We start from the raw sequence: 18211 nt of genomic DNA, 5'->3' as shown, positions 1-18211 counted from the left end.
CAGAAGCCAGACTGCTAAAGCACAATCAGCCTCTTCAAAACCCCTCCTACCCTCACAGGAAACACAACCCCCCAAACAATCAGAACAGAACACCCCTCCACCAAATAATGACACACTTCCACCTAATCAAGACACACCCAAGCCCCCATTCAATCAGTTTTAATCCCCTACTGGCAGTTAAAACTTAATCCCCTACTGGCAGTTAAAAAAAAAAAAAATTAATCCCCTACCAGCAGTTATAAGGAACAAACAGCCAAGATCCCACACTACTCCTGGAAACACCAAACCTGAAGTAGTCAGCAGCAGCCTGAAGATGACGAATGTGACTTCGTCGAAACGTCGCCAAGACATCTCCAATTCTACGCGGGAGAAAACCCGAACAACTAGAGACCTATCATATATGTGTGTGTGTGTGTGTGTGTGTGTGTGTGTGTGTGTGTATGTATGTATGTATGTATGTATGTATGTGTATATATATATATATATATATATATATATTAGATTTTTTTTATTTTTATTTTTTACAACTTATATATATATAAGATTTTATTTTTTTTATTTTTTACAACCCCCGGTATGCCCAAATATGGGAGGAAGATCACTACTTCCATTCTCTGTCCTTTGGCTCGTCACAAGAGACCATCCAGGCAGAAACCCAATATTTTTACTTTTTGTTACATTTTGTTGTATTTGTGCTGATAAATAAATTAAGAGAGACTAGTATAGATCTATTTCAAGCTATTTAGCTCTCATCAGCTATCTGATCCCAGTAAGGGTATGGTTAGCTGATGAGAGCTAAATAGCTTGAAATAGATCTATACTAGTCTCCCTTTATTTATTTATCCCTTTATTTATTTATCAATATATATTTACAATATATATATCAGCAATTCTAACAAGAATTTATTTGTATTTGACAAAATTAAAACAGATGTTGAAAGGGTTTAAAAGTTTATATCATAGTCATGCCATTCTTTTTTGAAACTTCAGTTATCTGCTTTAAATCTTCATCTACCACTTGTGATTGATTTGATTATCTATAGCAGATTTCAAGTAAGCTACCCCCTCTATTAGGTTATTTTAACCCATATGTTACCATCAGGAAGTGTAACCATAAAATCAAATGTTCTACCACTGGAATTTATCCATCATATTTCTGTGATCCTTGTTATATCATATTTGATTTTGTGCCTTATGACACTCAGCTCGTTTTGCTTGTTACCTATAGAGTACTTTGTTCTTTTGTATAGAGTTATTTGAGACAATTGGATAGTCTCCCTAAGTTCAATTTCCTTTTTCCTTTGCCCCTTTATTAATCTAATCACTTTCCAATTGTTTTGTTTTGTGTTCAGTTTATTACTTGCCACTGTATTACTCATCAATGACCTTATTACTCCACCCTTTAGTTTAGTTTGAAACCCTTCAGATCGGGTTAGCCAGTTGTTTTCCAAAAACATATCATATTTTTTGCACAGTAAGATGCACTGGATCCCAAGATGCACCTACCTTTTGGTGAGGAAAACAACAACAATAAAACAATCTGCCTCCCAGCATCCATTGGTATTCATCTGGCTAGCATCCTTGCAGCAAAACAGTAAACAGCCTGGTCAGCTTCAGCACATTATTGCAGTCTGATTTAGCATGAGCAGCTGATTGGCAGTTGGATCGGCCTCCCAGAATACTGCCGATCAACTGTTCCAGGCTATGAGGATCGGTGCTGCCCATTGCCACTGCCTTTCGTCACTTCCGTGCATCCCATTTTCGACCTCTACATGCCCCGTGTTTGGACTCTGCATGCTCTATTGTTAGCCTCTGCACACCCAGACATACTCTGCATGTCCCATTTTAGGTCCATTCCAGCTGGTGGGGGCTGCTACTGCTGCCTATCACCACCACCTATCACCACTGCCACCAATTGCTGCCGCCATCTATCGCTGGCGGCAAACGGTGGCTGCAATAGGCGGAAGCGGTGGTGATCGTGACATGATGCATCCAGCCCATGGGAGTTTGACAGCCCTGCTTTAGAAGGAAAGTAGAAGATGGAAATTAATTCAATCTTCTGAATGAGGATCTTCTTTTTTTTTCTTTTCCTGATAGTATCACAGTTTCACAAGATATAGGAAACAATGTAAACCCATCTTTGGGGGAAAACATGCTTTGCCTAGTCAAGGAAAATACTCCATCTTGGATGCCTTAGATTCAGCCAAAAATTGCTTATTCTCCAAATACACTTTCTTGAAAGATCTGGTGGGATAAAGATAAAAGTAATCTGATTTTTGTCAGTTATGACTTTGTCTAAAATGTTTACATAGCAGTTGCTTAATGGAAAGCAAACTCTTAATGCCGTAAAAATATCCCAGAAAGTGGTTAATGTATTAGACACTCTAGACTGCATCAGGATTGTGATCGACTTCAGGGGCCCGGGTGGGTGTGGCTGCGGCGGCCCTGGCTGTGGTGGCTATGGCCATGGTGGGCATTGGCAGTTCCCACTGCTGCTGTGTTCGCTCTCCTTGGCCAGGTTGCTCTTGGTGTGTACGGGAGGGCAAAGTATGTGGGTCAGAGGGAGGCCTACTCCCTCTCCTTGTGAGGAGACCCGGCTTTGTAACCACAGCATCCTCAGTGATAGGATGGGAAACCACCAGGAGAGGTCAGGAGGAGGGGACAAGGGATGGCAAAAGGCAGGGCTGTTAGTGGCTGTGCTAAGGCAGAACTTATCTCAAACCCTCACTCCCTCTCATTATTAGCTTCTTCTTTCCTTCCTTTTCCCCTTTTCTTCTTTTTTTCCTTTCCTCTTCATTCTCCTTTCTTTCTTCTTTCTTCCCCTCTTTTTCCTTCCTTGCTCTCTTCCCTTCTTTTTATTTGTCTACTTTGAGACCCCATCCCCACCCCCCATACCCAGGGCAGCCACAACCCTCCGCTAACTTGATTTCTAGCTCTGTTCTCCATCGCTGTGTGGAGAACAACTAAAGTAATCTGTGGGACTACGGTAAAAAAATATATTGTTCAGACCTTTCAACATTATCACAAAAAAAATATATGAGAACATACAAAATCCTGCAAAAGCTTAGACGGCAGAAAGTTATCATGCCTCCAAAAATTTCATAAAAGATTATCACCAATATTACAGGGAGGAGTGAGATGAGGTATATTTGCATTTTCAAGTAATCAGAGAGATGGGCAAATTTCTGAGGAACACCCCCCCCCCTGCAATCTTAGGTGGCAGGGAAAGATTATGGTGGAAGAGGATATACAATTGGACAATGTACTAGATGATAGTGACATCATCTGGCCAATATATACATGTGGGGAGGGGGGCAAATGAATTGTTCTGTTGGTGTAGTAAAATGGTTGTCTTGCGGATCCTTGATCTATGTCATCCATAAAAATGAAAAAAGAAAAAAGGCTTCAAATTTATTGATCAGCAGCAGGTGGTACAAATCTCTTGTTCTCTGATCCTTGTACACCAGAAAACTAAACAATGTTTTTCACTGCTACAAAATTTCAAAAGACTATCAGTGGACAAACCAGCTCTCATTCCAGACCACCCTTGTATTGAGTTCAGATGAAGTTGCACAGTGCTATAGACAAACTCTAGCTCCAAATGCTCTCTCTTCAAAGCTTTTGAGAGTGTTTGAAGGTCCAATTTTGTCTGAGTGTCAGGAAGGATGATGTGATAAGGACTATATCTCAGGTCTCTATTTGATCCCTGTTACCCACCTATATTAATTTTAATTTTTGGATAAAAGTACAGAATATAATTATCCTATCATTTAGCAGGCATCAAATTGGAAACATTTGTTCAAGGGGCACCCTAAGAGTTGTGGGGTTCTTTGTGACCTACTGCTGAAGTTGCTTAGAATTTCTGTCTTGTGGCTCTTACCAATTTCTGTCTATTCTGCTGCAGAAGATGACAAAATTTGAACTAATTCAATATGATATTGACCAGAATGAGGTTGTGAGGAATGAAAAAGGATACTGTGTCCCGGTGGCCCCAGGTATGTTACTAAAATTTATATTTGGCAATGAATTTGACTTTACAAAAGCAAAGTTATGGGCTACTTCCAATGATGAAACAGGTTCTCCTCTCTGTGCCAGTGGTCAGATCTTTGAGGGTTAAATCTTTGATTGTCTCCATGCCACATATGAGTTTTCCCCAGAACAGTCACTTGATCACAGCAGTGAATGAGTTGCAAGTTCAGTTTCATGGGAGTGGTTATGTGAAACATCTGGAGAAATCTGACTCATTCTACCTCCCAGCTCTTGGGATATCAACACGAAGGCTGCATTTCATGCCTGGGAAAAGAGATTAAAATATGGTATTCTGGAGATTACAGATGATAAATTTACAAAACTCAGTTTCTTCTTTTATGGAGGAAAAATGGAATTTACATATTGTGGATTTAAGCGGTGGAGAGAGAAGCCCTTGTTGCTAATCAGGCAATGATCAGCTGAATCTGTGCTCAATTATTGACTTAGACAGGGAGTGTTTTGATTTGTCATAAGTTCTCTACAAGCATTGCAAATATATAAACAACTCTGTGCACATCGAGTTGATTTTCAATAGCTGCAACAACCAAAACATCCCAGATCATTACCATATCTTTTTTTTGCATATGAAGACTGATATTGTAGAAATTGGTTATGTTAGACTGAGATGGCGAAAGTCAGAAGGAAACTGATGTCTGAGTTTACCTTGTGGGTTCTACATAAAATAAACAGGTAAACTTTGTGCAAAACAATTAATAGACATAAGCCAAAACAAGGACAAGTGATGTCAGAGCGTTTTAATTTCCCAGGATGCTCTGTGCATCCAATGAAGTGAGTTAAACTCACAATTAGAAAAGGTGCTACCAAATCTTAAATGACAGAAAGTGACTTAAGTGACAGAAAGACTGATCATCCAGCAAAGCCTTGGCTGCTTTTTAGCAATGTGTTTGGAACTAGCATTACTTTTGAGCTTGGGTTTTTAATACAAAAGCCCCAGGCCAGTTGTGCACATTAGAATGTATCCTAATTTTCCCACCTATGCAGCACATAAGTTCACTTGGCCGTAATCTCAAGTCTTTCCGTGTGAAAATATAGAACTATTAAATGTATGGGAAATAAAGATGCTATTAAAATGTATAATAAATTGTCTTATTTTGTTTTCTTGATCCCCACAAAAGATCAAGTGTAGTTCAGTCCCCCCACTCCAATTGTACACTATTCATTCGTTAATATGACTCATGTGGTGACTACTAACCTGGATGGATTTAAAAGAATTGAATATGTTTATAATGTCTCTATTGCTCTTTTATTTTTCATGCCTCTGTTCACTGAAAAATAAATGATCCTTGTGGATTTTTTCCTCCACTACGGTTGGGGCAGAGAGCAAAAAATATAGGGCAGCCCTTTTGTCTCCTTTGTGAGGGCTGAGTATTATTGCTTTTACCACTGCAATGATTCATTTAACAAGTGTGGCAAGAAAGGTTGTAAAATGAGGCAAAATATTTTATCAAATCTCTCACTTAGCAGCAGAAATATTTGGGCTCAACCTTGGTCGTAAATTGAAGAGGTTTAGAATTCATGAGTTTAACAAAGGGAATCAAGTAAGAGCTATCCTTTCAATAGAAAGGGTTGCATCAATCAATTAGAAAAAAGTTTCGTACAAGAAGGCTACATTAAGTTCACTTTTCTAGAACTATGCTTTTCTCCACATAAAAGCAATTGCTTGAATGTAATTTATTACTTTTGAGAATTAGAAACATTTTTCACATACATATATTATAGGTCGAATTAATATGGCAAAGTTGTTTTTATTAACTTACCAAATTAAATAAAAAAATAAATCTTTAATTGTTTTTTTTAATTAAAAAAAAAAGAATGTTTTCTGGAAAATCCAAAGGGAAATAAGTGGAAATAAAGTGCTTGCTCGAGAATGAATATTAATTGATTAATTGATTCCTAATTGCAGGTGAAACAGGTTTGCTAGTAGGCAAGATCACTGAGAGGACTCCATTCTATGGCTATGCAGGAGATTATCAGAAAACAAGGAAGAAGATTCTCCAGGATGTCCTAGAGAAAGGAGACAGGTATTTTAATAGCGGTGACCTCATGATGCAAGACCACGATGGATTTATATACTTCCAGGACCGAGTAGGAGATACTTTCCGGTGAGTCCCATGGATACTAAAAGCTGATATCCATTCCCTGCTTGCTCCCACCTTTTTAGCATTTTTATAAATAAATCAAGATGGCGGACATACCTAAAACATCTTCCTTTTCCTCCCCCCCCCCAAAAAAAACCCCATGAGGAGGATTGGACTGAAAGAGAATGGTTGGCTTAAAGTGACCCAGATGACTTTCATAGTTAAGGCAGGTTTACAATGTATGGACTCCTGATTTTTGGCCTGGTGTCTTAACTTCTAGACTCTAAAACTGACCGTTTCACCTCTTTTGGGCAAATAAGAAGTGCTGACTGTCTGCTACTTTTTTATTCTGCAATATATTAAAACTTCTATTCTAACTGGCCAGTGTGTGTTTTGCCTAGGAATTAGGAGCAGCTAAAGACAGCAATGGGCAATCTTTTGACTGCAGAACCTGCATTCCAAAGTCAGCAATGGGCAATCTTTTGACTGCATTCCATATATCTGAATATGATGTGAGAACACTAACTGTACAGAGTCACATTATATATTCCTTCCTTCCTTCCTTCCTTCTTTCCTTCCTTCCTTCCACCCTTTCATTTTATTTTGTGTGCACATGTATGTATGCTATACCCATGCAGAATTTTAGTGAGAAATAAGCAAAAAGCTTCCAAAAACCAAACTTCAGGTCAATGTGGTATCCAGATTTAGAAAGACAAAGAAATATAATAGCATTTCAAACAGGGAAAATACATCAAGAAATAACTTGTGAAACAGAAGGTCTCCAGTTTCAATCTGCTATAAATAGGGGGCGGTATTATGAGGGAACACAGAAAGGGCTTCATCTAAGGTATACAATCATGCTTTAGTAATAAAGTTTTTTTTTGGGGGGGGGAATTCAGTTATAAATGAACAAATGGTGGTTAATAACTTCTTTTTCACTTGTTATAGATGGAAAGGAGAGAATGTGGCTACTACAGAAGTTGAGACAATTCTTGTTATGCTGGAATTTATTCAAGAAGCAAATGTATATGGAGTGTCTGTGCCAGGTAGATTGAAATGTATTATTTAAGAAGTCTATGTTTAGTGTCTGTAAAAGAATAATGCCCAGAATCCTAACAGGCATTGCATGACCTATCAGTCACAATTCTTAGGGACATTGCCCCCATTGCAAATATTGGATAAGGTGTTGTTTTCTTTAATAATAATAGTGAATTCAAGTATTTTTGAAATGGTTTATAACATATGCTAGTAAAAAAAGTAATTTGTTGTAAAATGCTGACTACTTAAAAACTGAAGCTAAAAATTAGAGCATAATTTAATAACATTAACTTTATGTCTACCAAAAAAAAATTAACCAACTGCCTGAATAAGGCAGATTTTTGGGATGGTGGTGGCAGTAGTGGGCTATAGAATAGATTTCCTGGGCATGAAGGATACAAGTTTAAAGGTGTAAAGATAAAAATATTCAGAAAGGAGACTGTATGGATGTTACATTTTGGCAGAATAATTATGAATGATTTACATGGTTATTGAATATCTATGTTTCTGGGGTGGTGTATTTAAATATACCAACACCTGATAAGATTTCAAAGTTTGATGTCTTGGTTCTTGTTTTTATTTTCAAAGGGAGACAGAAATAGAGGTTGCTACTTTAAGCATTGTTACCAATCTTTTTCTGTTGTTTTACATTTTATTATAATTCATAGTAGTTGCAAGAAAATAAAAATGCAGGGTTGTATTTGGTAGCCAGATTTTAGAGAACATTTGAGGTGGTGTGGGCGTGCGTGCGTGTGCGTGTGTGTGTGTGTTATTTTTGCAATTAGTTTTGCTAAAAATCATATTTGAACAGAATGATCAGTTTAGATATTGTCCTTTACAATTGCGTCAAGATTTATAAAGAAAACATTTGAACCAGCTTTTTACATGGACAAATCAGTTAAATATTAATTTGGGGTAATTTAGTTATTGAAACATTGATACTAACTTGAATTTTATGTAAGATTTTTTCCCAATCAAATGGGGTTATACTTACTGGATGGTAGTTGTTATCCTACACAATTCGTATTAGAACAGGTATATTATATTAGAGCAGGTATTAAATTCTTAGAACAGATATATTGAATTTGCAGTCCATGGGCTGTATTTTAGTTTTAGCTTCTCAACAACAACCTTTCGGAAAACTTGGAATGGAGTTGCCAACATTATATAATTACAATTTCTGGCAGTGAGATTTTACAGATCAACCTCTTTCCCCCCCCACCCAAATACAGCTCAGTGTGGACAGAAAGGAAGGCCTTCTGAGTGACAACAGTCTTCCTTTCACTTCAGCTCCCTGCCTAGATACCACAAAAGGTCCAAAATCACACTGCCAAAAGAAATTATTCCGGCAAATGATTCTTGCAGAGATATTTTTTTTGTTTTGTTTTCTGAGGTCTGGATTTTTTTTAAGGACAGGCATATCTCCCAAAGGTTTTGCTCACATTCACTCTTTTCTTTTTCTTTTTCTAAAAAAGCCAGTCACTTTATTCAACGCTCTTTTAACTTCAAACAGTTGCTAAACAAATTGCCATAACTTGAGGACTTCCTGTAGTACAGTAGAATAAACAAATTGGCTTACTTTTATAGCTATCCATTATATCCATGCAATTTTACATGCTTATTTTATAGTTTGCACTATTTTATATGACACCAGAGTGAAGTTTTTGTGTATTTATTTTTTCATTTTATAATGAATTGGCTACTACTAATTCCCTAATGAGGGGTTCTGGAATTCACATGAGAAAAACATTTGGAAGGCAAAAGGTTAAGCCAACACTTTTTCTCTTGCTATTCCTCCAGTGCAAACCTGTGTCTATTTCCTGTGTGCTGCTTGGAGAATCCAAGCATGGATTAAATTCAGCCTATTAGCCTCGACACTGAGTTGAAAAAAGTCTTGGCCACATCTCTCTTGTCCTCCAGAAGCCAGATTTTTAACTCAGTCTAGTCAAAACGAGATGTATTCAAGACTTTCTTCAACTCAGTCTGTTTAAAATTAGATTAAAATTAGATTTGCAGTCATCTTGGATTCTTCAATTGAATTTATGGCATTGTATATATGGAGTTGGGAATTCGCAGGTTAGCCACAAGTGAGTGCACGGGTTTTTTCCTGGCTCGCCGGAAAGAACCGCCACCACCATTTTTATTTGGACTGATTTTATAGCTCCTAAGGATTTTTGAGTTGTGAAGCTTAAGTGGCTGGAAACTTTGCCCGACCTTTGGGCTAATCTCCATTGGTGGTAGGGAGGCAGTTGCTAACATGATGAGAGCCGGTTCACTGCTGCTGCATGACATTTCTCCCTTGCTCATTGCTTCCACGATTTAAATTGTGTGCCTGGCAATTCACACCCTTTGCTTCTGACGTTACTGTTAACTTGGCAGCGAGAGACCTGATCAATTCCTGGCGGAGCTGTTTGGAGTCCGAGGTGCCTTTTCCGCTCACCCACAGTTCCCCAGCAATTTCTGCGTTGCTTTCCCACCTGTTTCATCGCAGCCTTCTTCGGTCTTTCCATGCTGAGTACTGTGGCACTTCCAAGGACGTTTACAGCCCTTGCAGAGTCTTATCCTTTGGCAGCAGTCTTCACGGAGTTTGCCTTCAGCCTAGTGTTTGTTGAGCACTCCAAGATGGCAGATTGCTTGATCTCAGGTAGTAGCGGTACAGCACTGCCATCCCCCAGCCAATCACCCTCCACTGAGGCTTCCAGCTGAAGAACTGGTAGGTCACCACAAGGGGCCCTTCCACCAGGGCCAAAGCCAGCAAAGCCAGCAAGTCTAAGTCTTGCTTCGAGAGATCAGTGGCTGATAGGGGAATGGAAGGGAGGCACAGGGCCTTGCCAACGCGGGCCTCCAGGGCCACCGTTAGAGAGTCTAACCTCCCCCCTTCACTGGTAGATGAAAGGGGATCCCCGGGTTTAAGGGCTTTTTCTCCCCCTATATGTCTTTATCACCATACAATGACTGACACCAGGGGCTTTCTGTGGCTGATGTTGGTCTAGGACCTGATCTCCCAGCCTGCATATCAGCAGCAGGTCTAGACCCTCCTCTCAGGGTAACACGTTCTGCCCCTGAGGCTACTTTCATCCCCACTGCAGCAGGGCTCCATTCAGAGGATGGTCACAGTCTGGTTCTCCAAAAGGAGCTTAGGGACCTAATTTCCATTGCCATTTCTCAGATCAAATGTAGAGGACAAGTGTTACATCCAAGGACCACTCTTATGGCCCAATCAGGTCTAGCTGGGGATTCAGCTTCTCCGCAACGTTCCTTACAGAACAAGGTTTCGCTGTTGGGAGATGAGGAGATAGGGGAGAAGGAGCTGTCAGAAGATGAGGGTTTGGCCCCCGACAGGCCTTCATTCTCAGGCCTATTCCGCACAGCCTTATTTAAGTTCCTCTTGTACAAGGCCAAGGCCACTGTGAACATGGAAACATTGGAGGCTCCAACTGGGGCCACCCTAGGGTTGGACACCACTGAGTGTCTGTTTTCCAAATTAGCTCCTGAGCAAGAACTGCCTCTCCAAAACTCTTTTTGAATGTAATGCAGAGGCAATGCACCCAACCAGGGTCCTTCCCCCACAACAACACAGATAGGAAGCTTTATGGATCAGGGCAAGAATTAGAAGGTCTGCTCCAGGTTCCCTCAGTGAACGCTCCTGTCGCCGCCTTAGCTTCGCCCACCATCATCCCTTCAGAGGTGTGAGAGGGGCTTCGGGTGGATGATTACAAAACAGAGATGACTTTCCACACGACTCATCAGGTTACCACCTGGGTGATCTACACGACTATGGCTGCGTCTTTCTTTAATCGGACTTCTTTAGTATGGCTCCATCAATTGCAGGCCAGGATTTCGTCAGAGGACATTTGTCTCCACCAGGATATTAACAAACTGGTGGCAGCCGTGGAATATTCCTCGGATACAATGCTCAATGTGACCAAGTTCACTTCCAGAGCCTTGGCTTCCATTGTTTCTTCCCATCATCTGTTGTGGCTATGCCACTGGCAGTCAGACTTGTGCTCTAAGTGGTGCCTCGCTTCCACTCCTTTCAAAGGGGGGAAGCTGTTTGGGGATGCCCTAGACCCCATATTGACTGAGAATAAGGATAAGTGCAAATTCCTGCCCACTTTACACCGATGGGCGGATCACAGATCTCAACCTTATTTTCGTAGGCAGTCCTTTCAGCCTCTTGAACATTCCTTCAATTACCAGCCATACCACCAGCCCTATTCTCAGGGATCGGATCAATTCCAGGATAGATTAGGGTTGCAAGACAGAGGTAGACAGCAGCAGTTCCATCAGCAGCATTCCTTTTGAGGATTGGGCAGTAGGCCCTTCTGTCAATATAAGTGACTCTTCAGTTTATACTTCCCTTTGACAGTCGGCTTCTACACTTCACCAGCCAATGGGCGTTGACCACGTCAGATGCCTGGGTTTTTCAGACTGTGGGTCTGGAGAGTTCCCAGACAATTTATCATAGGGGTCTCATGAAAATCAAGATCCAACATCTGTTGAATATCAGAGCCATCGAGCCAGTTCCATTGGACCAGGAGGGATTAGGTTTTTACTCAATCCTCGCCTTAGTTCCCAAAAGCTCAGTGGTGGTAGTGATGAACAATCCTAGACTTAAAGAGGCTCAACATCCATCTGGCGTACAAATGATTCAAGATGCAGTCCCTTCAAGCCATCTTGGGATGCATCCATCAAGGGGACCTACTAACATCTATAGACATCAATGAAGCTTATTTCCATGTTTCAATAAGATCATCTCACCAGAGGTTCCTGAGATTTTGTTTTGTTGGCTGCACTACCAGTACTGAGTCCTGCTGTTCGGCCTGTCATCAGCACCCAAGACTTTCACCAAGTTGCTTGCGGCAGTAGTGGCGCACCTCAGGTCAGTTCCAGTGAGGTTACAATACTACCTTGATGTCATTTTAATTTTGTCAAAATGAAGGCGCACCAGGACTTCCAGACCACGATTCAGGTTCTTCAACAACACGGGTTCATGGTCAATTTCAACAAGAGTCATTTGCTCCCTTATACCAGTCTTCTACATTTGGGAGCTATAATAAATACAATCATGTGTGATGTCTCCCTGTCCCAGGAACGATGCCTCAGCATCAAATTGATGATAGGCCAGTTACAGAGGCGATGTTCGACATCCCTTCAGTGGTTCCTGCTGCTGTATCAATGAGCCGGTGATGGCAGTTCCAACCTGCAGGTATGAGTTCCAACATGGGTCCTACGCTTGCAGCAGTGGTGGACATCCCCTGCCATTCACAAGGGCTGTCTCTTCAGGGAGCTGGGTCACAGTCACATCTGACGCCAGACTCTTTGAGTGGGGACCTCACTCCCAGAATCGGGTGGCCCAAGGGCGGTGGAGCCAACAGGAGCTCGCCTAAAACATCAATTGGCTAGAGCTCTGAGCGGTATGACTAGCAGTTCAACAGTTCCAACTGTTAGTAACAGGCCACCACATGCTCATCCTCACTGACAATATGGGCACGAAGGCCCACATCAACTGCCAGGGGGGGGCACTCAATCCAGATCAGTCAGGATCAAGGAGGACAGGCTGGGTCAGTGGGCAGAGACTCACACCCTATCCATCAGAGGGTGGCCAATGTTCAAGCAGACTAGCTGAACAGATCGACCATGGACCATTTGGAATGGTGACTGCACCCGGATTTGTTCCAGGAGCTCTCCAGGCGCTTTGGCCGGCCAACGATGGACTTGTTTGGCCACTCAATGAACACTCAGCTCCTGAGATTTTTTTCCAGATTTCCAACCCACGGAATGAACGCTCTTCTTTGCCCATGGCCTAGGGAACTCCTATATGTCTTTCCTCCTCTACGGCTCATTCTGAGGGTCGTGCAGAAGATCCTAGCAGAAAAGGCAGAGGTACTTCTTGTGGCCCCAGACTGGCCCAGATGAACATGGTATGCCAACCTTGTCAATCTGTCCATCTCTTGCCCATGGCAGATTCCCAACAACAGGATAATCCTTAGCCAGGGGGCCCTTTTACATCCAAAGTCCCAGTGGTTGCAATTAGCCATTTGGCACTTGAAGGGGACATCCTGAAATGGGCTAATTTCTCTGGAAGGTTATTTGGACTATTCAGATGGCCAGACATCCTTCTACCAGCAGAATATACAATGCTACATGGGTGGCCTTCAACAGGTGATGCCACAGACAGAAAAAGAACCATAGTTGGTTTCAGTCCCACCGGTTCTTGAATTTCTCCAGGTTGGCATGGGCGGAAGATTAGTGCCTTCCCCCCGTGGAGGCAGGTTGCAGCGTTGTCCATGGTTCTTGAGTCAGTGGAGGAACATACCTCCATTCAACATCCCATGACCTGTAGTTTCCTTAAGGGTGCTTCGAACCTTACTACCCTGTAGTCCATCATTATCCAACTTGGGACCTGTCCCTCATTCTGCAAGGCCTCACTTCTTTGCCATTTGAGCCATTGAGCCATCAGTCTTCGGCTGTTGACCTTGAAGGTAGTCTTCTTCGTCACTATTACCTCAGCAAGGAGAGTGTCAGAGCTAGCTGCCCTATTAGTCAGACAGGAGCTCTGCATTTTTCATTTAGACAGAGTTGTTTTATGGTTGGACCCTTTGTTCATCCTGAAAGTCAACTCCTGCTTCCATTGTGGCCAAGAAGTCATACTTTAAAATTTTTGTCCTACACTGTCCCATCCACTGCAATGGAAATGGCACCTGCTGGACGTCTGGAGGGCTCTCTGCTGCTACATTAAATGCATAGCATCTTTCCGGAAGTCAGAGTCCCTCTTCTTCTCCTTTCAGCTGGCCACGATGGGTCATAGGGTCCCTTCTTCCACCATCAGATGTTGGATCAAAGCTTGCATCTCTTTGGCCTATGAGCAGCAATCTCAGCCATTGCCTACTGTGTTTTCCCGAAAATACAACATGTCCTGAAACTAAAGCCTTGCCACATTTTTTGGGGTGGGCAAAAACATAAGCCCCCATCCTGAAAATAAGCCCCCTGGACAACCCCCCTCTGGTGAGGCAGAGTGCCGCTCACTGACCTAGCGGTATCCCAAAGGCACCAAGACGTGAGAGCCAGGGGGCAGAAGAAAGGCACTCATTTTGCTTGGCACCTTCAGAATACCGCTAGGTTGGGGAGTGGTGTTCTGCCTGGCTGGAGGGGGGAGTTGCCAGGTGGCTGCTCCCTTGCAAGCGGCCTCCTGAAGAGCCAGGCACAGCCTCAGGGGTGAAGCAGCCATGAGATGACCATGCTCACGAGTAGCCAACCAGCAAACCTCCTCTCCAGCTGGGCAGAGCATCATTCACTGACCTAGGGAGTATCCGTAAGGTGCCAAGCCATGTGATACTCTGCCCACCCCCCAGCTCCCGCAGCTTGGCACATTTGGGATAACCCCTAGGTCAATGCATGGAGATCTGCCAGGCTGGACAGGGAGGTTGCACAAGCGCCTGCTCCACCCCCAGCTCTCATGCCTCCCAGCCTCACCATGCCCTGGGCCAGGTGTCCTTGCAGCCGCCACCAAACTCTGAGCAAAACTTCTTGTCCGGCTTCCAACTCACTTCCAATTCTTCCAGCAGCGGCTGCTCTAGGGGTGTTTTCTATGGTTATGGGCAGCCTGCTGGACAAAGTCTTCCTCCAAAGGCATCCTTTGGGTGATGTGTATTGAAAAGGGTTCACACAGTCTCCGGAATTCTGGACCAGGACTCTTCCCGCCCATGTGATTCTTAGCTGGGGTATATCCCATTTTGGATTCTCCAAGCAGCGCATAGGAGAAAGTCCATTGACTTACCTGAATGGCTGTTCTCTGTGCGCTGTGGGAGAATCCAATTCCGCCCTGTGTCCGGATGCTCCAGGGTGTTTGGCAGATCTATCTTCAACACATACTTACCATCATATTGAACATTTTCTTACAGCTGCATCCCATTAAAAAACTGACTTCCAGAGAGGCATGGCCAAGACTTTTTTCAACTCAGTCTCAAGGCTAATAGGCTAAATTTAACCCATGCTTGGATTCTCCCACAGCACACAGAGAATAGCCATTCAGGTAAGCCAACAGACTTTCTGAAGAGGTATTTGACCATTCTGATATTTTCTAGGGCATGAAGGAAAGATTGGGATGGCAGCAATACGATTAAAGGAAGGAGAATCCTTTGATGGAAAGCAGTTATATGAACACACCAATAATTACCTGCCGAACTATGCTATACCTCACTTTATTCGCATCCAGGTGAGACTCTTCCCTGTTCCCTTGTTGTTTTACTGATAAGTTGATATAATGTAAATAAACTTTGATGGGATTTATAACAATCAAAAAACAGAAAGCTAGAATTCGTGAGTGAGGTTTTGATCCTGCTACCGCCTTGGTTGGATCTGCGTTATCTTTTGTTTATTATTATTGTTATTATTTGGTTAATCTTTGGTGAGATTCACAGCCTTTGGGGCTGGTTGGTAGCTCAACAGCTCGAGCCCTAACCAAGGACCTAGGAACTGTTAAGGTAACGCCGGACGATATAAGCTGTTCCAAGTAGGGTGTTTTTTTGTGGAATCAGAATGTTCAAGTGTGATAAATTTAAAATTTCCAAGTAGCAAGGTAGCCCTTTAGATATTGCTCCAAGGGCTCCAGTTACAATTGGGACAACACACGATTTCTTTTTCCACAGTCACTCAACTTCAATTTGCAAGTCCCAGTACTTTGTGATTTTTTCTTGCTGTTTATCTTCAATTCATGCATCTCCAGGTATTGCAATGTCAATGAACCATACTTTTTTCTTTTCAACTATTGTTATGTCAGGTGTGTTGTGGCCAAGTGCCTGTCAGTCTGGATTCTGAAGTCCCACAAGATCTTGACTTTCTCATTCTCTAAAACCTTCTCAACTTGATGGGGTTTTTGCTGTACTCAAATCCAAACTTTTGGCGCAATTTCCAGTGAATGATCTTAGCAACATGGTCATAGTGTTGTAGGTAGTCAGTTTGTGAAATTTTGCTGCACCCACTGATCAAGTGGTTAACTGTCTTGTCTTTCTCATTACAGAAGCTATTGGTGGTAACATGTTGAATTTTTGCCTTCATGTAGTTTGTGGCTAAGGCTTGTTCTTGAGCTGCCAAAATAAAGCCTTCTGTTTCTTTTTTCAATGCTCCATCCACCTATACGATTTATCCCATATCTGGTAATGTTCTGTTTCTTCTTTTCCCTGGATTTCTTTTGTTAATTTGTCAATTTCGGCACAGTCCATAACCTTTCTTATTATTTCGTCTTCGCTTGGTATTAATTTATTTTTCCATTTCTGAGCGAAGGCAATTCTCATCGCCGTAATTATATGTAAAATGAAATACTGGATTTCTTTTTTATATTTTGCAGTCATTATTCCTAGTAGAAAAACTTCTGGTTTCCAATCTATTTTGACTCCTGTTATTGCCTCTATTCAATTTTTTAATCCTTTTCCAATACATGTTTAATACATGTTTCTCAAACTTGACATCTAGATGTGGGAACTTCAACTTCCAAAATTGTGAATTGCTGAATGGGGAATTCTGGGAATTGAAGTCCACACATCTTATATTTGTCAAGAACAATGTGGCACATTACTGTTTCCTCCAGCAGCCTCTTGGCATTTTCCAGCTTCTTCTGCCTAAGGCAGCCTCTTCCTCTGCCTCCTTATAAAGCTGATATTTGTTTAATTAATTATCAAGTTGAGTGATGGAATCAGTGGTGGGGTACGGGCATACTGGTGCCTGCTTGGAGCAGCAGGCACCATTCCTATATGCGGCTCTGGAGGGCCCAACCTCCTTACCTGTATTTTAGCCAATGAGAGCTTTCGCGCATGTGTACAGAGCGTATGGTGCCTGTGCGATGCTCCACTTACCATCACAGGCGATAAGTATGCATACACGCACTACACATGTGCACATGTTGGATACCGGGCCCCATTGCAGCATACTGGTTGCAACGGGATCTGGAACCCACCACTGGATGGAATTCACTCTATTGCAGCAAATTGTGCCTGAATGAGGCAAAGTATATATACCGGTAAGGTGGCATAGCTACTATCAAATTAGCAGTTTTGTTGGAAAGATAATTAAATTCTATCATTTTCTAATCTAAATCAGCTTTTAGACCCCAACTGAACAATAATATCAAAGTTTATGTTGTACTTAAAAGGTTATTTTTTAATGACGATGATATGCTTGCTGCCTGCATAGTAAAATGAACGTATTCCATCTTATTCACCAATCTGGTGCAAATGAAATTCTCTTCATCCATTCCATCATTCACCCCCATATAACTGATGGGCACTCTGGAAAAAGTGCAGCATGTCTTTTACAGTAATGGTGTCTTCTTCCTATGCTTTTAATTCTGCCATCTTTAGTGTGCTTTAGGAGAGCAATGGAATTATTGATTGATTTGCTCCTTTTCACCACAGGAAGCCTTAGATATCACAGGGACTTTCAAGCAGTGCAAAACCCGGATGGTAAAGGAAGAATTTGACCCTACAGTCATCACAGAGCCCCTATTTTTCTTGGACAATTCAGAAAAGAACTTTGTGCCACTGACTCTGGAGATCTACCATTCTATCACAGAGAAGAAGCGGAAACTCTGAAAAGGACTTCAAACACATCATCATTCTTTTGTGGGATAGCAACCCAGGAATATAGCTTGGTGTTTCTTGACTGTAGCCTAAGAGTAGAATAATTATCTTGGATGATTTGTTTTAATTTTCCAGGCATCTGGCAAATTAAAGATACCTGGAACAGGTATCTTGCATACCAAACTTGAGAACATTTAGAAAAGTTAATTTTATTCTTATTCTTTTTCTTTTTCCTAATAAAGAGCCTTTCTGTGTCCCCATGAGATGTTTGCTCTGCAGCAGAGGGAGATAAATATGTGTATGCATTACAATATGTATGAAATGGGCATCCTGTGTTGCAGCAGTGTGGCAGGCATTGTGTTCCACTTAAGTGCTTGACTTTGCATAGCAAAGCCTGTATACTTTTCCTGTGAAGGGTAACTGGAATTCATCTTACAAGAAGTTTCATACACTTCAGTACAAATACCC

General features: G+C 41.9%; 1 protein-coding gene across 1 annotated transcript; it reads left to right on the top strand.

The window, feature by feature from the left end:
* Nucleotides 1-3662: 3662 nt before the first annotated feature.
* LOC148046041 (long-chain fatty acid transport protein 2-like) lies at nucleotides 3663-17997 on the top strand. Its single transcript, XM_087713697.1, has 5 exons — nucleotides 3663-3995; nucleotides 5954-6152; nucleotides 7077-7174; nucleotides 15254-15384; nucleotides 17579-17997. Exons 1-5 carry the CDS (start codon nucleotides 3908-3910, stop codon nucleotides 17753-17755), a joined length of 693 nt encoding a protein of 230 aa, XP_087569823.1. The 5' UTR covers nucleotides 3663-3907; the 3' UTR covers nucleotides 17756-17997.
* The last annotated feature ends 214 nt before the right edge of the window (nucleotides 17998-18211 follow it).

Source organism: Thamnophis sirtalis, unplaced genomic scaffold, assembly GCF_051295495.1.
Source record: "Thamnophis sirtalis isolate CommonGarterSnake01/CBP01778 unplaced genomic scaffold, rThaSir2_p1.2 scaffold_4, whole genome shotgun sequence".
In the NCBI taxonomy this organism is placed as follows: Eukaryota; Metazoa; Chordata; class Lepidosauria; order Squamata; family Natricidae; genus Thamnophis; species Thamnophis sirtalis.
The sequence above is the reverse complement of the archived record's forward strand: the minus strand, read 5'-3'. Positions and strand labels throughout refer to the sequence as shown.

What these genes read in the sequence shown, in the direction of transcription:
- LOC148046041 (XM_087713697.1), top strand. Translation starts at nt 3,908, where the DNA reads ATGACAAAATTTGAACTAATTCAATATGATATTGACCAGAATGAGGTT. An exon ending in CTGTGTCCCGGTGGCCCCAG is followed by an intron (nt 3,996 to 5,953) that starts GTATGTTACTAA and finishes TCCTAATTGCAG; the next exon opens with GTGAAACAGGTTTGCTAGTA. An exon ending in CGAGTAGGAGATACTTTCCG is followed by an intron (nt 6,153 to 7,076) that starts GTGAGTCCCATG and finishes CACTTGTTATAG; the next exon opens with ATGGAAAGGAGAGAATGTGG.